Raw genomic sequence first — 24577 nt, forward strand, 5'->3', positions numbered from 1 at the left:
CTGCTGGCACATGGATTTTAGACTTCCAGCCCCCAGAACTGTGAGAAAAGAAATCTCTGTTTCTGAAGACACTTACTCCATGTTATTTTGTTACAGCAGCATTGGCAAACTGCCGTTTATAACTTGCTTTCTTGGGCCTGCATCAACTGGTGTTTCCTATTTGCAGATAGTTATGAGACATATTGTCACATGCCAGTTCTGAATTCACATAATGCCCACCCCAATTCTCTAACCTGAGAATTTTAAAACACTGTCAAAGGGAGAAATAATATTCTTCAGAAAGCAAGTCTCCTCTTTGGAGGTGGTCTTCAGTGACTCAGAATGCATCAGTCAGAATCTGCTGCAGCTCAAGGAACTTCCAAACAACAAAATGCAATATGAGTGGTGCCCCTGTGTGAAGTAGTGCAGTGGCCTTGCCTCGAAAATAACTTTGAGTCATGGACCCATGTAAACAAGTTATCCAGACTCACAGAGCAAGCAAGCTGGTGCTGGAGCAGTATGTGAGATAATTAGCATTGAGCTTCGAACAGTTCCTTTATTGCCAGGAACACACATCAAATATATTTAAGGATACATGGATTCACACATGTTGTGTGTTGGTAGGAGTCAAGTCAATTCTTTAAACTAATCTTTGTTGAGGTGAGACTAGAGAAGACATCTGGTTAATATTACCCCTTTATAAACTTTTAGACATAAACTCTTCCAAGAGATTTGGACCTAGCACCATGCAATGAGCCAAGTGGAAGTAATTTTGTACCTAATGGCTTGATCTGTCCTTGCCGGTGGGATCAGCAATTTGATCTGGGGAGAACACAGTGAGTTCTGAGGGATGGACCTCTGAGGTACTGATCACAAATACAAAAAAGCACTTAACAGTTAATAGAGGAAACTTAATGATTTCTCTGATATACTTTTATTTATCATCTACCACCATCTCTATTACTCATTTTCATTGTTTCAAGAAATTGAAAACATACTGAAGACCTTTGTTTTACCTGACACAATGTGCAGCAGTCAGAATCCAACAGCCACCAATATAAATTCCCCCACAGTTGATTTTTTTGCCTTCTTTAATCGCCACTTGCCATGGGAAGTCTCCCTATAAAAGACATTTGTGTGGTCACAGCCATTCTACCAGATAGTGGTGCAAACAGGTGGTTCTGTCCTACTGTATTTCCATTGGAGGATTCCCAGTCCGTGGTAATCACATCCCTCCCCATCCCTCCCCCCCAGGCTGTTTGTGGGAAGTAAACTTTTCATGCAGATTTACCATTCTTGCTAGCCTTCCTCCAACCACTCGTTTCCTTCTAGTGTGTATGTTTCTTTTGACTCCACAGGATAGTTTAGGTAATAATGACTTTATCCGTTTTCTTTCTTCAAGAAAGGAAGAGATTGGATCATTATGATTTTGAATCTATTACCTTGTGGACATATTGATTGATATTACCTTTATTGTCTCTGTCACAAAAATAGAAAGGTCACATCTAATAAGAAACACTGCAGATTCATTAGTAAATTATTTTGGATGTTAAATTATACTATTCACTTTGTTTTAAAATTCTGGCTTAATATTAAAATTGGCTTGGTTCTCTGAAGTTCTTCCTAAATGTTTAGTAGAAAGAAGCTGGTCAAGTGTTAAACATATGCCAGGTTCTGGCAGATGAGAGTTACCACTTGTTCAGGCATTACTAGAGTGATAGCTTGGGGTCATATTCTGAAATTATCAGAATAAGCTGACCACATGGAGAACTGCATCTTAACTCTCGTGGCTTTTGGTTTCTAGAGGCTGATGATACAGAACTCTTTTCAATAATATAATGTTAACATTATGATATTAGTATTGAATGCTTTGTAGATGCCAGGCCCAATACTGAACACTTTGTATATCGATCATCTCATTATATTAACCCTAAAAGATAATATGCTGGGGGAATCCTGGACAGCAAGCCACATCTGGCACTGGACAATGTTTCCCTATTCTCTCTGTGATCAATTAGACACACCACATGTGTCACTGAGGAAAGAAACATGGTAGAGCAAGGCTTAAGACATGAGCTTGTAAGAGAATCACGACAAAGGAAGAAAGTAAAAGATGCTCTCTTTATTCTATTTACTATGTTGTGAAATTATTGTAAACTTGTTTCTTAGCCTCAAATGAGAAAGGAAACTCTTTTAAATTTTTTTAAGCCAGGCTCCATGGCACACACCCATCATCCCAATGGCTCAGTAGGCTGAGACAGGAGGGATCCTGAGTTCAAAGCCAGCCTTTGCAATGGCAAGGCACTAAGCAACTCAGTGAGACCCTGTCTCTAATAAAATACAAAATAGGGCTGGGAAGTGGCTCAGTGGTTGAGTGCCCCTGAGTTCAATACCCAGTATCCTCCCAAAAAACAAAATTAAAATATATATATATATATATTTTTTTTTCTTAGTTGTAGGTGGACAAAATACCTTTATTTTATTTTTATGTGGTGCTAAGGATCGAACCCAGCACCTCATGCATACTAGGTGAGCGCTCTACCACTGAGACACAAACCCAGCCCCCAACTCTTAACATTTGGGGCATACAAAGAGGAGATAGGCCCCGAAGGGAGAGAAGTTGTAAATGAATGTGTATAGTTTTTTTTTGGTCTTACCTTTTTTTTTTTTTTTTCCTTTTCTTTTTGTAGAGCTGGAGCTCAAACCTAAGGCCTTGCACACAAAAGTGCTCTACCTCTGAGCCAAACCTAGACCTGGTCCTACTGATCCTAAAATCTAGGTAGTGGGTATAGTATGATGGTGAAAATCTTAAGTTTTTGCTTGGACTTTTGGAATAAGAGAGACCTCATCCATTAAGGACTGTGAAGTGAGGTTGGGAAATATCTGAAAATTAATGTTATTATGTGTAGAAAATAAAGAGCTTTGTTGAAAATTCCTCTTGATTAATATCTGTGACTTTGAGATCTAAATCTTTCACTCATTGGTTAGTTTAAAATATTGTTAATTAATTTTGGTGCCTGGCAATTCCAAGTTGAGTCTTACATGAATTTCATTTTTAAATCTCTATAAAACAGGGGATTATTTTATTATTCCCAATTGTATTTGAGGTTCAGTATCTCACCTAAGATTATCTAGCTAATAACTAACATTAAATTACAAGCTTAAACCACTATACCACCAGTAAAAAAAAAAAAAAAATGTTAACTTACCAGCATTCATATCTGCAGTCAAAATTTCCATTTCATCTATGATAAAACAAAAGTTTTGTTTTAAAGTTATTTTTGCTTGAAGTTATTTTTATAGAGAAAATCAGATCATTAAAATCATTTAAAGTTTTATAATAATTTTGTCTTAAAATTTGTCCTCCCTTAAAAGAAGGACTGTGTAAAAAGATTCCTCTCTTTTTGTGAATAAGGTGCTTTTTTTTTTTTTTTTTTTTTTGGTAACAGAGATTGAACCCAGAGGCACTCAACCACTGAACCACATCCCCAGTCCTTTTATTTAATATTTTATTTAGAGATAGGGTTTAGCTGAGTTGCTTAGGGCCTCACTAAACTGCTGAGGCTGGCTTTGAACTCGAGATTCTTCTGCCTCAGCCTCCCAAGCTGCTGGGATTATAGGTGTGAGCCACCGTGACTGGCAAGAAGGCACTTCTTACAGGGGTAATGTACACAAATATATCTCATTGGTTTTAGTACTAGGTATTGCTAGCATTAGGCATCTGGAATGCAGAAGTCAAAAGGAAAAAAAAAAATTCTTTTCTTCCTTAGACTTTTGCTTGAAGTTATTCAGGATTTTTCCCTCTTCACCCTGCCATTCTAGAACATTCCATGCACAGGATTATTATTTCTTTGGCCTGAGAATCAGATGGCAGATTCCATCTAACACATTACTCCACTTTGGATGAGGACATGACAGCATAGCCCAAGAAAGCAATGTGACTTTCCTGCAGCAATCCCAGTTCTTTTCCCTAGATGTCCCACATTCTCTTTGGGTCAGGCATACATATATATCTGTTATGCCACACAACTAAGTTGTTTTCTGGGGAAAGAGAGGCTCTGCTCAGGAGCATTCATAAAAGCACCCTTATGAATTATATAAGTCTCAAAAGGAAGGTAGGGAAAGTCCAGTGTAGCTGAGGGTATTAGAAAAGCAGCACAAAACTTCAAAAGGAAAAATGTAAGAAAAATAATTATATCTTTGGTAACATAAAAGCCAAGGATCTCTATTCAACAAATCTCACCATGAATTATCAGACAAATGGGTAATAGATTGTAAAAGATGAACATGTCAGAATTTTTTTCAGTTATTTTATTTTGACAATTCTTATTACATATCTAAGTATGTTCTTGCCCCAAACTGAACAAATTAAAAATTCATATTCCATATACCATGAGAAGTATTTTACAGAAGGTAATTCAATTGTTCCTTGCAGAAAACACCTACTAACATTATACACATTTTACAAACTGATATCATGGCAGAGTATTCTATGCAGTGATTTAAGAGCAAGAGATTAAATGAACACATAGCATCATGGAAAGATCTCTAAAATGTAATGCTTTCAAGAAGAAAGGAAGAATGAAAGAAAGAAAGAAAGAAAGAAAGAAAGAAAGAAAGAAAGAAAGAAAGAAAGAAAGGAAGAAAATATGAGATCCATAACATAATGTTATATGAGTTAAAAATGTATACTCATGCCAAATTATATTGTTATGTTGTGTGCATGTGCAAATATGCAACAACAAATCCCATCATTATGTACAACTATAATGCACTAATAAAAAATGGGGGGGATGTTATGCTCATAATAACAATGCACATTAGATAAGAAAGCTACAAACTAAATGACATACACTTTAGGTCACATTAAAATGTTTGACTATGTGGGGAGGAGAATGGAAGTAAGGTACAGGGATAAAGCCAGAGAGGGCCTGGCTGGAACCAATGATGATCGTGTTCAATGAGCTGAGGAGTATCGTCAAATCATAAGTCCAAAACTAGGAAGGTAAGTGGCAAAGAAAGGAGGATGGGGAGGAAGAAGGAAATGAATGAATTAGGGGGGGAAAAAGAACAGCAGCTTCAAAACCGGTAAATGAAAAGTGAGAAGTAATAGAAGGAACTAATTGAGAATAGATAGTCAGAGAAATGGGTAATCTTGAGCTACTTTGTCTCCCAGGAATCCTAAGAATTTCTGAGGAGGACCATGAACTTTTGGCATTATGTGGGCTGGGGGCTTGAGTCATTTTATCTGAATACTTAAGAAAAGGGTAGCCCCAAAGAGCTGGAGGCTTTGGGGACATCTGCTTATGTAAATGAACATATTAAATCTTTTCTGGTGTCAATTTCTTCAGAACTGCCTTGGTTTTGAGAAAAAATTAGAGTAAGAGAAAAAGGTGTTTGGCAAAGGAGAAATGTGCAGGGAAAGTCCACTGTGAATGGTTTTCTGGTGAGCAGTCCATGAGACTGAAAGTTTATCACACTAAACAAACAAAACCTCTGTGCCACCCTAATGTTAAAGTTGGATTACTGATGACACAATAGATCCTTAGTTTTATTTCAATTTTTTAGTATCTCAAAATTTTAATAAACTTTTTTTACCTTGAGCCTTGGGTACGAAGCCTGAAGAAAAACAAAAAGCAAAATAAAAAATATTTACCATAGCAAAGGATAATTTTTAATTGAGAAAAAAAACCCCACACCATATTATTATATAACTATCTCTCTATATATTATAACATGTATAAGGAACAACTTATATTCATCTGTAATATAAATTTTCACTATAAAAATAGATTTACCTTGTGTTAAAGGATGTTCAGCTCTTAAAAGCAAAATAAAAAAACTCACTATAGCAAAGACATCAGTTTCATTTGAATAAAATATACTCGAATCATTATTTCAGAAATAGGATAACAACTGATAATTCCTAGTTATAAAAAATTAAGAAAAAAAGCCAGACAGTATGCCATCTTACTTTGAGTTTTAATAATGAATAACAAAATTTTCATCTTGCATTTAAACACTCCCCAATTTCACCCAGCAAGGAAATCATTTTAACTTGAATTTTAAAAAGAGATTAGAATTTAAGATCCATTTGAACACATACTCAACAGCAAATTTACCATTTAATATAAAATTTGTAATTGTTTTAACATATTAATAAAAGAGGGGCTTTTAAAAGATAACTGCAATCAAAATATAATCCAAACCTCCCTTGATTTAGTGATTATGACCTGGCCACTTGAAGTGGAAGTCAATGTATATATTAATTTTATATCTCTGCTCTCACTTCTCTTTCTTAGAGTGGAACATTATGACCCCTAATGAACTACAAAAGGCACAGCTCATCCCAAAGGATAAACTGAAGGACTGACTAACAATGACAGTCGACTAAGTGTAGTTTTGATATTGATTCAAGAAATTTATATGACAATAAGCTTTATATTGTAGTTACTTTCTTGCAGGAGGATTCCCCCCCACACCCAGTAAACAAATTGTGTCCCTTGACTTTAGAGTTTAGCATTTTAAATTGAAGGAGGGGGAGGGGAAGGAAGAGAAAGAGAGAAAGAAAAAGCCCAAACTACTCTCACGATAAAGAAGGGAGATGACACTGTAGAGCCTCATGATTCACTGTCCTACCTGAAAAAATTTTCTTTCTTCCTCTCTCTATTAAGGATTGAACTGAACTTAACAAACATAAAGGCACTTCTGTCCAACTGCTTCTATATCCTTTAAAAGAAATCATATGATTTGAAATCCTAAAAAGGATATTTATTTTCTTTTTTAATACTGGGGATTGAACCTAGGTACTCTATCCCTGAGCTACATCCCCAGCCCTTTATTTATTTTTATATTTATTTTTATTTTTTATTCTGACACAGGATCTTGCTAAATTGCCAAGGCTGGCCTCAAACTTACATTCCTTCTGCCTCAGCCTCCTCAGTTGCTGTGACTACAGGTATGTGCCACTGTGTCATGAATATTCTTTCACTTAAGAGCTGATCTCAATGGAAAACTAAACAAAATCTCCGTAAGTCTCATACTAGCATACCAAGTAATGTCAAATGTAATTAATATCAATTCATTTATTTACACATTATTTTCAACATCTACTTAATTTCTATGTGTAAGACAATTGTTCTGGGACATTTGCAATGAAAAAAAAAGATTCTATTTTCAAGATGTCTACTGTTAAAAAGAGAGAGAGAGAGAGAGAGAGAGAAGGAAACAGTGGAAAGTGCTTCAGTGTTGTGATGATGCTGCTTTGGGCCAGTCTAAAGAACTCATTGTACCCAGCCAGGGTTTCCTGGCTCATGTTCCATATCAATAGCTTGAAATCCCTCATGATGGAATAATTATACCACAGAAATTGGCAAAAGCTATATAAAACTAGGCACTCTACCACTGAGAGGGAAACAAAAGCTCCCCTCTCCCTTCCCTTCCCCTCTCTCCTCCCCCTCTTCCCTCCCCCTCTCTCTTCCTCCTCTCTCCTCCCCCTCTTCCCTCCCCCTCTCCCCTCCCCCTCTCCCCTTCCCCCTCCCCCTCCTTTTCTGAAGCCAGTTGTTAAACATTAACAACATGGATAAGTTCCATAAATGGGGTGCATCCACCCTCCACTGCTCATTTACCTTGAACCCTCATCCAATCAACTGGCAAATCTATTGGCTCAGCCTTTAAAATATATCCAGAATCTGACTGCTTCTCATTATTTTTGTTCCTACCCTCCTGTCCTGGTCACTCTCATCTCTTCTCTGCAATGATTTCCTAATGGGGTCCCCATTTCTTCCCTTTTCCTTATAGAGCCAGAAGCCAGAGTAAACTTAATTTAAAATTTAGTCAGATCATTTCACTCTGTTCAAAGCCCTTGTTCCACTCTAACAGGCTGTAGTTCGTCGGTTCAACACCTTCTACTCCACCTCTCCACCTCTCCTAGAGCATCTCTCTTAATGTCTCCCTACCATCACCTGTACCATCTGTCACACTAGCCACCTTGCTGCTTATTCCTCAAGCACCCTAGGAAAGTTCCTGCTTGGAAAAACTGTCCTGTGAGTGGCAGTGCCTGGAACATCCTTCTGTAGGCTGCTCCACAATTTCCTCCATAGGGTTTTCTTGTTTTGGTGCTGGAGTTCAAACCCCAGGGCATTGTGCACGCAAGGCAAGCACTCTACCAACTGAACTGTATCCTCAGCCCTCTTTCTAACAGTAACTTCAGTGAGTCCTTCTCAGGCTACCTTACCTAAAATTTCAAAACTTACCCCCAATAGTTTCTACCCTCCTTCCTTGCTTTACTTTTCTTCTTAGTACTTTTTTATTTTACTTTTTCTCTTATTTATTGTCTTGCTTCACCCACTGGAAGGTAAGATGCATAAAGGGGCAGGTATTTTTAAAATGTCATTCACTATTGTAACCCTAATATTTAGAATAGGACCTGGTACACAGAGTAGGAACTTAATAGTCACTGAGTAAGTGAATGAATATAGTCAATTAAAGAGATTTTTTTTCTCCTGAAAGCATTGATGGGAATAAAAGTCAGTCTGTGTCATACAGAACAAGTATATGATATTTTTATCATTGGAGGTTGTCCTAAGTTTGTCCTGAGGTTGTCCAAACTCATCACTTTGAAACTTGATAAATAAAGGGAGAGGTTTAAGAATTATCCTGCTTTTTGAAATAAGCCAATCCCAAAGAACCAAATGCTAAATGATTTCTCTGATATGTGGATGTTAATTCACAACAAGTGGAGGGTAGGGAAGAATAGAGGTACTTTGGATTAGACAGAGGGGAGTGAAAGTAGGGGAGGGGGTATGGGTGTAGGAATGATAGAAGAATGAATTGAACATTATTATCCTATGGGCATATATGATTATATGACCAGTGTAACCCTACATCAGGTACAGCCAGAAGAAAGACAAGCTATACTCCATTTATGTGTGATGTATCAAAATGCATTCTACTGTTATGTATAATTAATTACAACAAATAAAAAAACAGAAAAAAAAAGAATTATCCTGCTTTTTTAAATGGAGGGAACTAGAGACCATTATGTTAAGCAAAATAAATCAAGCTCAGAAGGTCAAGGGTGTATGTTTTCTCTCATATATGGGTGGAAGGTTAAGAGGGAAAAAGAGAAGAAAGGTGATCTCTCAAAAGAAGAAAGGGACAGCAGTGGGAGGTGGGGAGGGAGGGGGGAGTGCTGGGGAGGGATATTGGCCAAATTATACTGTTATATTGTGTACATGTACAAATTCATAACAACAGATCCCATCATTATGTACAACTACAATGGACCAATAAAAGCTGTGGGGAAAAAAAGAAATAAAAAAATCATCCTGCTTTTCTTCTATGAGTTTTACATTTTATGAAAATAAAATGGTTGATGAAGGAAAATTTTTTCCTGTATAATTTCAGTAAATAAGTATAGGAAGAATGTTAAAATTAGAAATTGACATTTTATAGACCTTACTGATAAAGTGTATGTAGGCAACAATTACTAAGTATGATAAAATCGTTAGGTGAAAGATTATGGAGGAACATTTTAATGCAGACATCAAACTTATCCAGGGATTGATCTTAGCATTACTAGAAGATAGACAAGAAGACAAAAGGCACTAAGAATTCTTGCCTAAAATATTAAATCCTGCATTTAACCAAGTCTCTGTAAATCCAGAATAAGGACTATCCCATAATGACCAGCTCTTCTTAAAAAAAAAAAAATCAATAGTATAGAAAAAAAATTGGGAGAGGAGATGGGATAGGTGGCTTAAAGAATAAAGCAGACCTTAAAGTTATCACTTGAAAAGGTCAAAAACAAATGCAACATTCATGTTCTTTTGGATCCTGATTTGAACACATTAATTTGAAAAAGACATTTTTTGAGGTAGGAAAATTTGAATATGGCAGTCATTAAATATTGATAGAGAATCATGGAGGTTATTAAATGATAGGGAACCATTATTTTTAGGTATACTAATGAGAGAATGGTTTAATATACATAGTGTTTTCATTATTAGATATGTAAATAGGTGAAATGAGATGATATCTGAAATTTAATTTAAAATACTCCAACAAACAAAAAGCTGGAAGACAGATGAATAAGATTTCAAACTATCAGGGTTGAGCTGAAAGATGCATCCATAGGGAGCCATTTTAAGACCATCCTTATTGTGTATGTGAGATTTTTTTTATAATAAAATGTTCTGAAATGACAAGTAGATATTTACTAGGTAAAAATATGAGGTAGATCTTCAAATGCTCATTCAGTAATGTTCTTACTTTTATTAATTATGTACTACTAATATGTTAATTAACATGTTGATTATTATTATGATATTATTATTAATTAATAATACTAATATTGTCACTATTGTATAATATAATATTATTAATTAATTAATATAATATCATTACCATTATGTTATTAATGTGTTAATTATTATATTATGGTAATTGATATGTTAATTAATATGTTGATGTACTATTAATATGTTAATATTAATAGTTAATGTTCTTACTGTTTAGTAATGTTAACATGTTACCAAAAAAGAATTTCAGAATCTGTGGATTCCGAAATGAAAGAAAAGTTATCACAAAATTAAATTACCTTCACAACCAACTTCATCTTCTCCTGTAATGCAGTCCAACTCACCGTTGCATTTATACTTGTTTGGAATGCAAACACCCGACTTACAAAGGAAACTGTCACCACGGCACTCTATACAAACACAAGTTGGAGAGATTCCTTCGTTTCTTAAAATTGAATGAGGTTGTGCATGCCTGTATAATCCCAGCAACTCAGAAGGCTGAGGCAGGAGGATTACAAGTTGGAAGCCAATCTTAGCAATTTAGTGAGACCCGATCTCAAAATACAAAATAAAAAGGGCTGGGATGTAGCTCAGTGATAAAGTGCCCCTGGTTTTGATCCCTAGTACAAATGTAGAAAAATGAAAAAAATAAAATGAATGAGGTAAACTTTTCAATTCAACAATAAAATTGTTTTTACCTTTTTATCCAGAAGAATGAATCAGAGGATTTAAAAGCTAGATTTATGTCTACCTTTACAGCACAGCTCATCGCTTTGATCACCGCAGTCATTAATCCCGTTGCAGGCTTTCTGCCGAGGAATGTATTTCCCATTCACACACTGAAAGGACTCATCTGTTGAAGAATCTGTAAATTTCATTTTTGTGAAATTTAGTTATGGAGTTGTGGCATAACATCCTCATCTCCTTTTTAGGATAATGGAGTTGTTAAGATAAATCAGATCTCAAAAAAGAAAATAAGATATAAAATGTATTAGTAATATCAACTTAGTATACATGACCAATAAGGAAAATAAATGCCAAAGCTGGCTTATAGTGGCCCTCTCTGAAAACCAGTGTTGACTGTGGAAGTCTGTAGTCTTGAGATGGGGTGTTAGGAGGAGGTGCACTAGCTGAAATGGCAAGCTCTGGTGCTCCTGCATTTCTCTCCTGCTACTACACTAACCCACCTCCACTCCCAGGACACATGGGCAGTGCCATTTACATTTTTTAGCTCATTTTTTATTGGTGCCTTATAACAGTACATAATTTTGGACACCATTGTTACATATTTGTACATGTACACAAAATAATTTGGGGTCAATGTAATTCTTCAGTACCTCCTGTTTCCTATCCCTCCGCCTTCCCCAGTCTTCTTCTTCTGCTCTACTGACCTCCCTCCTATTTTCATGGCCCCCACCTTTCTTTTTCTTTTTCTTCTTGAGCTTCCCACATATGACAAAACATACAACCCTTGGCTTTCTAATTCTGGATTATTTCATTTAACATGATGCTATCAGGTTGCATCTATTTTCTGCAAATGACATAATTTCATTCTTCCTAAAGGCTGAATAAAATTCCATTGTGTATGTATATCACAGTTTATTTATCCATTGATCTGTTGACAGTCATCTAGGCTGGTTCCATAGTTTGGCTATTATGAATTGAACTGCTATAAACATGGGTATGCATGTATCATTGTAGTATGATGACTTCAATTCTTTTGGATAAGTTCAGAGGAGTGTTATAGCTGGGACATATAGTGGTTCCATTCCCAGTCTTTTGAGGAATCTCCATATGAATTTCTATAGTGGTTATGCTAACTCACAACCCCACCAATGGTGTGAAAGTATTTTCTCCCACATCCTTGTATTTTAACGGCTATTCTAACTGGAGTGAGATGAAATCTCAGTGTAGTTTTAATTTGCATTTCCTTGAATGCTAAAGATGTAGAACATTTTTTTCATATATTTATTGGTCATTTGTATTTCTCTTTTTTAAAATTTCTGGTTCATTTACCCATTTATTGATTAGGTTATTTGATTTCTTGGTGGTAAGGTTTTTAATTTTTTTTTTTTTTTTTTTTTTTTTTAGTTCTAGATGGACACCACACCTTCACTCCATCTATTTATTTTACATGGTGCTGAGGATGCAACCCAGTGCCCTACACACTGTAGGCAACTGCTACATCACTGAGCACAACCTCGGCCCCGCTTTTGGGATTCTTTATATATTCTAAATCTCCTGTCAGAGGTGTAGCTGACATTCTGTAGTAGAATTCTCCCACTCTGTAGGTTCTCCACGTTCCTAATCGTTTTCTTTGCTGTGAAGAAGCTTTTTAATTTGATGCCATCCCATATGTTAATTCTTGGTATTATTTCCTGAACTTCAAGAGTCCTATTGAGGAAGGATATTTATATTTATATAAATATATAAAAATAAATTTAGTATTATTATTTGTTTATATAATATATGTATTTATTTATATATATTTATTTAGCACTGAAAAGGATACAGCTTTGGTTTTTAATACCATAAATGGCAAAAATATACCAATGTCAGGATGGAGGAGCAAAGCATCAATGACTGCCTGGAAACTGAGGTAGTGATATGGTCACTTAAACATTTTAAAGGAATGTCCTATAAGCTGGAATTTTATTTCTCTTTCCATAGTTTTATTGGTGCATTATAGTTGTACATAATGATGGGTAGGCTGGAATTCTTGAAGGAGATTTTGTTTTTTTCTCTTGCTTGACTGACTTGTGTTGCTATCATAACTTTAATCCACGTGTTCAAGGAAACAAAGAGGTGTCCGGCAATTTTCTTCCCGTATAGGAAAGTGGAGGCAAGTAATATTTGACAGGAATAAGGAATGACAGGAGAAAATCACCAATTTAGGCTCTCCCCAAACATGATACGATCCATATCATTTGCCTCAATGCCTGGGTATCAATCATTGACTTATTTATTTAGGCACGGTATGAACAATCTTGAAGGAAGTTGTAAAGTATCAGGCAAGTACTCCACCAACCTGAATTCTGTGTGTAACACACCACGCCAGCAAGACCCTCATAACGCTTGATTTTCCTTTTGGCAAAAGTACATTCAGTCAAACTGGTCTCTAATCCATGACAATGGACATGCAGACATTCAGTGGAGTTTATGTAGAGATTTTCAGGAATATAAAACCTTTCTTCAATACTTAAAGCACCTCTGCAAATAGAATAAATAAAACATTATGGTAGAACAATTAGTATGTTTATATACAGTCTTATAGTAGGAAATAAGGGCCTAGGGTAATTTCCTCTCATTTTTAACATATGAGTTACAGACTGGGCAAGACACTTAAATTCTCTGAGCCTATGAAAGGGAATATGACTACCTCAGCGAGTCTTACAAAAATTAACTAAACTATCAATTTAAACTGATTAGCTAGGGTTCAAAACATGACAAGCACTCAGCAAACATTGGCCTCCTCTTCCCTGTTTCTTATAAAGGAAGAAATACTCCTGATGTTTCCTTTCAATTTAAGATGCATTGTTCCCGGACTCTCTCTTTTGTTTGATTTTTCTCTGTGGGAAAGGAAATAGATTACTCTGATTGGAGGATTTTAGAAATATAATCAGGCCTGGTTAGCTCAGCTTTTCACTTGTTCCTTTTGGGTGTTTCTTTGCTTGCCACATTATGCAAGGCTTACCTGGTTGGTTCCCTTACTGCCTAAGATTTAGAAATTAAGTTGGTTTAACTCTAGCAGATTCATTTGCTTTTACATTAAGCTACATCTCAATTCAGCCTCAGCAGTATTATGGTGGTATTCTGTCACCTATATACCAGTGCTAGGATGTCTGAATTTGTTCAGAATTTATGCAGAGAAGAAGCTGCCTAAGTTACCCAACATCCTAGAGACGATTTAAGGTGAACTCTTCTTCCAGGACATTCAGTTGCTCCTTGCTTCTCTTTAGAAATGAACAAGGAAAATAGGTTCATATTTAAAAGGTGAGCCAAGATGCAGTAGACAAATGGAATAAAAAATAAAACAGAAATGGCAATTTAAACATCAGACTAATTAGAGTGAAAGGCACAGTGAACAAGGAGGGTTATTTTAATTATTTCAGATCCCTAATGATAATAGTAGTCATGAAATTGCTCCATGACAACAAGAGCCATTTCAAACACTTTGATAAGCAAATAATCTGAAAAGCCTGAAAAACCTCACAACCTAAAAATATCTAAAAATACTACAAAAGTATAATAAATGCACTCAATGAGCTCTTAAGGAAGCATGGGAAATCCCCCTTAGCTTGAATCAGAGAAGTCTATCCATGAACTTATACAAAACATGAAAAGAACAAAATACTGAGGAATCAAAGCTGAGAGAGTTTACCATTAGATTAAATCTGCAGTATCCTATGGTTCAATTTATAATAAGAGACTCTCCGTAATGAACTAGAAAGTGTAATTTAGGAAGAAAAAAATTGAGACCAGAATGAAATGTGAGATATAAGATGGGACAAACCAAAAAATTGGTATAAACATGAAGTAAATCTGAGTGAGCATCAACTAAGCAACAATAATAATAATTTCTTAGTATATAATGATGGTGATTAACTTCAGGTGCATATAAAAATAAGGTGGAATTTAATATTGGCAACTTGATGGGGTTCCTAAGAAGGTAAGGAATTCCTAAGTCAAGGATTTATGGTATAAATTCAAAGCTAACCACTGAAGAAATAAAAATAGATTGCATAATTTACAAACCAAGTACAAGAGGCAAGATGGAAGATTAAAAAAAAAATGTTGAGGGGCTGGGGTTTATAGCTCAGCAGTAGAGTGCTCGCAGAGCACGTGTGGGGCCCTGGGTTCGATTCTCAGCACCATATAAAAATAAATAAACAAAATAAAGGTGTTATGTCCAACTACAACTAAAAAATAAAAATAAAAATAAATGTTGACATAAGATTATCATCATACAGGGATATTCTCTGACCACAATGCAATTTAATAGGAAATCAAGAACAAAAAGTTAACTAAAAGCAAATTAATATGAATATTTGGAAAGTTAAAAAAAAAGAGAGAGAGAAAGAAACTTCTAAACTGAATATGGGTCAAAAAAGAAAATATATTGAACTTCCTTTGAACTAAATAATAAATATCACTTATGAAAGCTTATGGCATACAGATAAAACATTACCTAAGAGATAAATTTGTACCTTAAATGTTTACATTAGGAAAGCAAGAAAACAAATGATTGAATTAAATATTCAGCTCAAGAAATTAGAAAAAACATAAAGGGGACAAAAGTACAAAATAACAGCAAAGGGGGCTGGGGTTATGGCTCAGTGGTAGAGTGCTCGCCTAGCACAGGCAAGGCCCTGGGTTTGATCCTCAACACCACATATAAAATAAATAAAATAAAGGTATTGTGTCCAACTATAACTAAAAAATAAATACTTAAAAAAAAGATAACAGCAAAGATTGATGAAGTTGACAATAAGGAAATGAGAGAGACCATTTACAAAAGGACCAAACAGACAGTTGATCAAAGAAGAAAGAGAAAAGACCTGAACATTATTGGATGAGAAAAAGTGGTCATAATTCTAGATGAGTAGAGATTAGGCAGTAATGACTGTGAAATTCACCAAAGGGTTCAATCCAGATAAGCAGGTCTAAAGGTGCTCTGTGCTCACAGCAGGATGCCAAGTGCTAGGCAAATGTGAGCACATTTAATCTTCACCACAATACTGTGAGGTGGGTAGTTAATCTTCTCAGGTTACAAATAAGGAAACTAAGGCCCAGAAAGATTAGGTCATCAAAAAGCAAATAGTTGGAACAATCAAATCAGCCCTGAGAAAAATCTACTAATACTCACTGCTGAAATCCAAGGTCAAGGCAGGCCACGTTGGCTTCTCTTAAGCCCCAGCTGCTTTTACATAGGAACATTTTCTCATCTTGGTCTACTAGCTTTACTTCAACAATTCCCCTTGAATCTGTGCTTCCATAATTTAAGGAAATACTAAATTTTCCTATAATAAAAAAAAACCCAAAAGGATGAGCAATATTTAAGCTTCCACTTTTTCCTTTCAATGAAAAAGAGCCTTTACAATATTAAAATACCTAATTTCAAATTGACTTTGGACACAATGAAGATTTTAATAAATAATCAGCAATGATTTTTATGAGTGCTTATTATGTGTCAGTGCTTGCACTACCCAGTTATACAGAAGATCATTAAATCATCACATTGGCCCTATAAAGATGAAGCCCAGCCAAGTGTGGGCTTCATTCCACACCTGGAAATTCTGCTATTCTGGGCACTGAGGTGGGAGGATCGCAAGTTTACGGCCAGCCTAGACACCTTAGTAAGTCCTTGTTTCAAAATAAAAAATAAAAAATTTTAAAAAAGGGCTGTGAATGTAGCTTAGTGATAAAGTGACTCTGAGTTCAATCTCTAGTATCCTAGCATCACACACACACACACACACACACACACACACACACACACACAAGATTAAGCCCATATTTACCCCCATTTTTCTATATGAGGAACCTAAATCTAAGAGAAATTAAGCTATTGGCTATACCACAGAAATTGCTTTATTCTTACTCTGAAGTCCACACTCTTAGAAGACAATTAATGAAAGTAAAGAAAAGGTTTATGTATTCTCAAAATACGTAAAGCATTTAATACCTCAAGAGAAGAAAATCTGACACTGATAAAATATGGTTGACTATTTGCCATCTTCCTCTCCAATGGATAATAGAAATGGGCTCAAGCAGGGAATATTTTCCTCCTTTTCCAGAGGACCTCACTATCTTAACTCAGCACCACAAAATTATATACGCCACTGTGAGCTGGTGCACACCACAGTGCCTTTGAAAATAATGTTTTGCCCAGTGCAGTGGATGCACTTGTTGTCACCTATTGGGAGTTGAGGCAGGAGGATTGCTTGAGACCCAGAGTTCAAGGCCAGCCTGGGCAATATAGAGAAACCCTGTCTCTTAAAATAAAAAGAAGAACATTTTAAAATTCCTTTGTAAGTTCAGAAGTATCAGTAATAACTTGATATCAGAAGGAAATGAGCCTCAGTTTTGTTGTTATAGTTAAAATTTAATGAGCACTTATGTACCAAGCACTGTCTGAAGAGTTAGCTTTACATGCATCATTTTATTTAATTTCCACAAGTCTTGTGACTTAGGAACTTCTGTTATTCACATTTTACAAGTGAGGGAACTGGGGTCCAGAGAGATCACACAGCTTGTCAATAACTGAGCTGGGGCTTGGAGGAATTTGAAACTCAATCTGATTAACTGTGAGATCTCTAATCTTTTTTCTTTATTTAATCCCTGCCACCCCCCAGGGAAACGGGGACTGAACTCAGGGGTACTCTACCACTTAGCTGCATTCTCAGCCCTTTTTATTTTTATTTTGAGACAGAATCTTAGTAAGTTGTCAAGGCTGGCCTTGAACTTAATGATCTTCTTATCTCTGAATCACTGGGATACGAGTGTGAGCTGCTGCACCTGCACCTGCATTGAGATCCCTAATCTTCAACACTCCTCCAAGTGTATATGGTGGGGTCCAGGCTCCTCATTGCCCTAGGCCCCTGATGGAGTGTAGGCCTGTTAAGTTTGTCAGTCGTGTCTCAAGCTCCCTTGGAAAATCAGGGCCAGTGGTATTCTGGATGGGGTTGGGGGTCAGATATTAGAAGAAATTATTGAGGCTGAAGGTCCAAAGGAGGAGCTGAGGACTGACTAGACTACATATCAGTTTTGCACTGGGTTCTGAACCAACAGGACCACCCTGGGAATAATCCCTTTAACCAAGTAGAAGCAAGAATGGGGATGACTCTAAAGTACTGTGCAGCTCAGCTACTACTGAATTAGTCCCCTCAATTACTATGGAAGGTCTAGAAAATTTTGAGTTGTCATAATATTTCACAGGAAAGTGTTTTCTAATAAAAAGAAGGGCATACAGTGCCTTCATATCACAGAATAACTTGACAACTAGGCTTTTCCAACCTTCAGCTCTGCATGTTCCATTATTTAAAAACTTTGCCGCTGGATGGAGACATTCAAAACTCTTTTGATGACAGTAAGTCGGGTAGCTTTTCCCATTAGTCGAACACACGGAGGTGCCATTCTTTGGGCATTGATAAGGGAGTTTACAAGTACAGATCCCATCAATGCACTTCTGCCATGGTTGGCAGAAAACTTTATTGCAGGAGCGATGTGTGTATTTTTTCAGTAAGCACTTTTCCTCCACCAGATCCTCTTGAGATGCATCTGAGGTTGAAGTGAGCTATAAAACACAAAATAAACATTAATTAAGCAACTAACTAAAGGCTTCTGTTTGAAGATGAAGAAGTCAAGAAAAACAACAAAACAGATCACCCACTGCACAGATGAGGATGGGACAAACCTAATTTCTAGCCCCAGTTAAGAGAGCTTACAATTATGTAGCTTTGGGCAAGTTACTGTTGTAAACGTGAATTTCCTCCTCTGTAAATAAGGGCAATAATTCTGATTTTTAAAAGTTTATTGTAAGAATTAGAAATAACATGTGTACAATAATCCAGAAAATTCCTTGAGCAATAGGATTCTATACTTTGCTCCACGTAGGGGTTGAAGGTAGGTCCTGGGCTGTGCTGCTGACTGAATAAATGTTGCTAGATCAGCTTTTCTCTCTAATCATCAGTATTAAAAATATTATGAGAAATCTAGATTTACAACTGATGTCCTTAATGATAAATGTCTCCCCATGAATTCTGCATGATGTTTTTTGTGTAGTATTGTATCTATGCCATTAAAATCAAATGAAAAATTTCAAAAATAATAAAGTGTGATGAATATTATCAACAAAAGATGAACAGTTGAATTATTAAAATACTATTTTTGTGTTTAAAATTTTGTTTTTAAGGCATATTTATTTGTACAGCAGTGCATTTATTTTTTAGAAATAAATATGTTCATATATACTGGGAGTACTAGCTCAAAAATTTCTAGCAATTATTTTTATAGCCTAGTCATCTGGTTCCATCTCCTTCAATTGATGATGCTTTATATATGTGGGCTTTTTTTTTTTTTCCAATTCTTTCTTTGGTACTTGCAATGAAGTAGCTTTTTGTGTGTGTGAACTTTGTATTTTTTCCCCTAGGCAGGAGTATGGTGAAATTATTTTAGATAGTTAGTCATTAGAAAACAAACAAGAAACAAAACTATCTCCGGTTTCAGATCTTATCAGCCCCAGTGTACAGCTATTTAGCTTTACCTAAGGTTTCTTTGTCACTTTCCCTTTTCTTTTTTCACCTTTAACCTACAAACAATGGGGAAAAAAATGATCAACTATGACCAAAGTCCATCACCTTCCCTTTTTGAGGAACGTTATTAAAAAGTTTGTTCTACTGCTAACTGGCTGTGATTTGGGGTAAGTGACTTTTCCTTTCTGATCCTGTCACTTTATTTTTAGGTGTTGGGGATTGAAACAGAACATCCTAGACAATGCTCTACCACTGTGCTACACTACCACATCCCCAGCCCTTTTTTTTTTTTTTATTTTTTTATTTTTTTATTTTGAGACAGTTGCTAAATTGCCCAAGCTGGCCTCAAATTTGCAATCCTCCAGCTTCAGCCTCTCAAGTTGCTGGGATTACTGGTGGGCACATTGATGGGGTTCATGTTTTCTTAGAAAACATGGAAAATACAGATAATGTTCTTACAGAGTAACTGTGAGGATCAAATGGGAAAATACATGAGAAAGCACAGACATTTAAGATTCTGTATAAATTCTAATATGATGGTGATTGTGGTACATTGCATGTAGCCCAACATTTCTCTACCTCCTTTTTTTCCTTTCTCCTCCTCCTCCTCCTCCTTCTCCTCCTCCCCCTCCTCCTCCTCCTCCTCTCCCCCATCCCTTCTCCTACTTCTTCTTTGATTGAACCCACAAAGCACTCAACCACTGAGCCATATCCTCAGTCCTTTTTATTTTTATTTTTAAATTTTGAGATAGGGTCTTGCTAAGTTGCCAAGGCTGGCTTTGAATTAGCAATCCTCCTGCCTCAGCCTTCCAAGCTGCTGGGATTACAGTTGTGGCAGCCTTGCTTCTGATATAAAGCCATTCCAAGACACCCCCACAACTTCTTAACCATTCAGATTAAAAAATAGGGAGGGAATGCTTCTCTTTCCATACCTAATAATACATTATTTCAATCCACATAAGAAATTCGAAATGCTCTTTTGTTGTTTTTATTGTTTTTTATATATAAAGTAAACCACATTTAAAGGACACCATCTAATGAATTTTGACCGTAGTCACCTATGACAAAATCTCCACCCATATAGAATATATCTGCCACCCACCAAGATTCCTGAGGTCCCTTTCTGTCAAATCTTCCTTCAGTCGTTACCCCAGTCAGTGACCACATGTGATTTTGCAATGCATGTAAATGGGACACAGTTTTTAATAGTTTGTGCTTTGCTTCTTACAGCATGATGATTTTGCGATTCATCCAAGTTGTTGCATTTACAGTGATTTTTTTTTTTTTACTTCTATTCCTGAGTAGTATTCCATTATGTAAATGGGACAACTTTATCAATTTTACTACTGATGGATACTTAAGCTGTTTCCAGTTTTTGGCCATTATTAGTAAAGTTGTCATGTACGTTCATGTATAATTTTTTTGTATGGGCATGTACATCCATTTCTCTTGCCTAGGTATATGCTTGCCCTCCTAAGAACCCATCAGCTTTTCAAAGTGTGCATATCCTTTTACATATAACATATATCCTTGTCAATACATGTTGTTATCTATATTTCATTTTATCCCTGCTAAGTAGTGTATAGTTTTAACTGTACTTAAAAGTTTTCAACTAGTCATCCTCTTTTTAGTCTACTTTGCTTTTACATCCAACAGAAAACTGGCACTACAAATTTTTAATTTTAAGGGGTATTCTTCAGTATTAATTAGATTGTTTCTTAGCTTTTCTGTCACCGATTAGGGATTCAATTTTCCAGATTGTTAAATAAGATGCTATACATCTATATGTTTTCCATCCCCTAAAATATATATGTGGTTGTCTCTACTCTCATCATCTTTTTGGCATATGTTTCCACGTTTTAAAAAAATCTCTTTATTTTTGTGAATTTTTTTCTGAGGAAACATAAACACGTTATATTTAATTCACCAACATTATTTCTCAGCTATGTATTTAATACATGTTCTTAACATATAGAATCAATAACTGAACACAGATGAGATACAAGGTAAAACAATTAATGAATGTTAGGATAAATACTATGGAAATTATAAGAGGAATGATAGTACAGCATATAGAAATGTAGATTCAGAAAGGCACACATGTTGAAAAGGGGAGTCCCTTTTGAAAACTATTATTATGTTGGAATGATAAAATAAGTATCCCTCTTCTCCCAGGATCAGAATGTGGTTGGAAATTGTGGGAAGACAGACACATGTGCTGGCAGGTAGGGTGGGCTTTTGTACTCTGATCTCTAGTCTCTGTAAAAACTAGAAATATTGTTTTGGGAAATCATTGTCCTAGTTCTTGGTCTTTTTTTTTTTTTTGTAATAAATGTGAAGTGTCTGAAACTTTGTTTATTTTTAATAACATGTAATTGATTTTTTAAACTAGGAAATATATAAAATGTTCTGACATGTTTAAAAAGGTTCCTGGAAAAGTTATATTTTATTTCCTCCCTTATCCTCTGACCCATCAGTTCCCACCTGAGGCAACCTCTTACCAGTTCCTGTGTCTTTCCAGAGATAGTCATGTATATGTGAGTTCATATTTTACTCTCCAATTCCACTCACTAATACCAGTGCAATGTCTAACCAGTGTACTAAAAGGGATTTAGATTGTTTTCAATGTTTTGCAATTATAAATAATGCTGTAACCTAAAAAGAGCATGCTACAGGGATACTGCTACATCGATGTTCATAGCAGCACAATTCACAATAGCAAGACTGAGGAAGCAACCTAGATGCCCTTCAATAGACGAATGGATAAAAAAAAATGTGGCATTTATACACAATGGAGTATTACTCTGCATTAAAAAATGACAAAATCATAGAATTTGGAGGGAAATGGATGGCATTAGAATAGATTATGCTAAGTGAAGCTAGCCAAGCCCTAAAAAACAAATGCCAAATGTCTTCTTTGATATAAGGAGAGTAACTAAGAACAGACTAGGGAAGAAGAGCACGAGAAGAAGACCAACATTAAACAAGGATGAGAGGTGGGAGGGAAAGGGAGAGAGAAGGGAAATTGCATGGAAATGGAAGGAGACCCTCAGGGTTATACAAAATTACATATAAGAGGAAGTGAGGGGAAAGGGAAAAATAACACTAGGGGGAGGAATGAACTACAGTAGAGGGGGTAGAGAGAGAAGAGGGGAGGGGAGGGGAGGGGAGGGGGGATAGCTGAGGATAGGAGAGGCAGCAGAATACAACAGACATGAGTATGTCAATATGTAAATCAATGGAAGTGTAACTGATGTGATTCTGCAATCTGTATATGGGGTAAAAATGGGAGTTCATAACCCACTTGAATCAAAGTGTAAAATATGATATATCAAGAACTATGTAATGTTTTGAACAACCAACAATAAAAAAATAATGCTGTAATGAATTTCCTTATACAAATACATAATTTCCCACATATGATAAGTATATCTGTCCCAAACTTAACTGGGAGTAAAATTACTGAAGCAAAGGAATGAACGATTTTAATACTGAAAGGTATTGATTGCCTAATTTCTCTCTACAGAGGTGTTTTATGTTTGTTTGTTTTTGTGGTATTGGGAAATTAAACCCAAGACCTTGCATATACTAGGCAAGAACTCTACCACTGAATCACATCCACACCCCTTTTTAAAAATTTTATTTGGAGACAAAGTCTTACTAAGTTGCCCAGGTTGGCCTCAAACTTATGATCCTCCTGCCTCAGCCTCCCAAATAGCTGGGATTACAGGTGTGTACCACCACACCTGGCTACAGAGATTGTTTTAATCTATATTCCCATCATCAATGTATGAATGCCTAGGGGCTGGGGATGTGGCTCACTCGGTAGCGCGCTCGCCTGGCATGCGTGCGGCCCAGGTTCGACCCTCAGCACCACCGAGAACTAAAAAATAAATATTAAAAAATTCTCTCTCTCTCTCTCTCTTAAAATATATATATATATATATACCTATTTCCTGTGCCATTAACTACAGAGTGTACACCTTATTGCACTTTTTTATCTTTGCCAATTTGATATGTAAAAATGTTATTACTATACTTCTATTTGCATTTTTCCCTATGAAAGTGCTCACATTTTAAGAGATTTTTATTTATTTCTCCCATGCAAACTATATCTTTTGTTGGTATAAATTGGATTTTTTTGGTAGGAATTCTTTATATATTAAGGAAACCATAACTTTGTTTGGAATATAAGTTGTCAAAATTGTCTATTGACAAATGGCAAGCCTAGTATATTTGAGTGGCAAGAGGAGTACACAGAGGGATCTTGCCTCGGGAGTAAGAAATAATTAGCTCTAGAGTAAGCACTGTTTTGTTGCTACCTAAAAAAAGCAAAAAGCAAGATGGGGAAAGGATCAATCTGTTTCCAAGTAACTAAACTGCATCCCAGAATGAAGCTTAGTGTATTTGTAGGAACAAAAACAAATGCAGCACCAAAAACATGAAATTAATATCTCACATCTAATTAAAATTACTAAAAATGCAAAGAAGCTGTAAAATATGGCCTATAATGAGGAAAAAAAATCAATAAATTGAAATATACCCAAAATTCTAACAGAGATTTTAGATTTAGCTGGCAATGATATTATTATAACTATATTCATACATCCAAAAATTTAAATAGAGACATGGGAGATATGAAATATCCAGTTGAAATTTTAGGGATGAAAATTACAATATCTGAGATTAAAATGATACACAGGAGGGAAATAACAACTGATTAGACATTGCAGAATATAAGATTAGCTAATTTAAAGACATATCAATAGAAACTATCCAGAAAAAAAAAACACCACAGAAATACTGTGGTCTTGGCTGTGATTTTTTTTAATATGACAACAAAAAGCAGAGGCAATGAAAGACAAAATAGAGAAGTGGGACTACATCAAACCAAAAATCTACTGCACAGCAAATGAGACAATCAACAAAATAGAAAGACAGCATACGAGATGGGAAGCTGGTGTGGTGGTCAGGATGTGAAGGCTGGAGGAGTCCAAGTTTGAGGCCAGTCTCAGCAATTTAGAGAGCCCTATCTCAAAATAA

The 24577-nt window shown here is 35.8% G+C and overlaps 2 protein-coding genes across 2 annotated transcripts in view; one reads left to right on the forward strand and one right to left on the reverse strand.

Annotated features, from left to right (window-relative positions):
* Gar1 (GAR1 ribonucleoprotein) overlaps window positions 1–24577 on the forward strand; it is a 70825-nt gene that overhangs the window by 21309 nt on the left and 24939 nt on the right. The window contains exon 6 of the mRNA XM_026410623.2: window positions 6861–6937. The gene's annotated coding sequence lies outside the window, so the exon portion shown is untranslated. The remainder of the gene's footprint in view (window positions 1–6860; window positions 6938–24577) is intronic.
* Cfi (complement factor I) overlaps window positions 1–24577 on the reverse strand; it is a 38211-nt gene that overhangs the window by 9506 nt on the left and 4128 nt on the right. Inside the window, exons 2-10 of the mRNA XM_026410622.2 lie at window positions 18297–18576; window positions 16147–16300; window positions 13309–13490; window positions 11032–11145; window positions 10580–10690; window positions 5578–5598; window positions 3189–3224; window positions 1271–1374; window positions 996–1099 (exon numbers count right to left, since the gene is read on the reverse strand). Of these exons, the coding sequence (XP_026266407.2) occupies window positions 996–1099; window positions 1271–1374; window positions 3189–3224; window positions 5578–5598; window positions 10580–10690; window positions 11032–11145; window positions 13309–13490; window positions 16147–16300; window positions 18297–18576 (1106 nt within the window). The remainder of the gene's footprint in view (window positions 1–995; window positions 1100–1270; window positions 1375–3188; window positions 3225–5577; window positions 5599–10579; window positions 10691–11031; window positions 11146–13308; window positions 13491–16146; window positions 16301–18296; window positions 18577–24577) is intronic.

The sequence above is a fragment of the Urocitellus parryii genome, chromosome 10 (genome assembly GCF_045843805.1).
Source record: "Urocitellus parryii isolate mUroPar1 chromosome 10, mUroPar1.hap1, whole genome shotgun sequence".
Taxonomy (NCBI): Eukaryota; Metazoa; Chordata; class Mammalia; order Rodentia; family Sciuridae; genus Urocitellus; species Urocitellus parryii.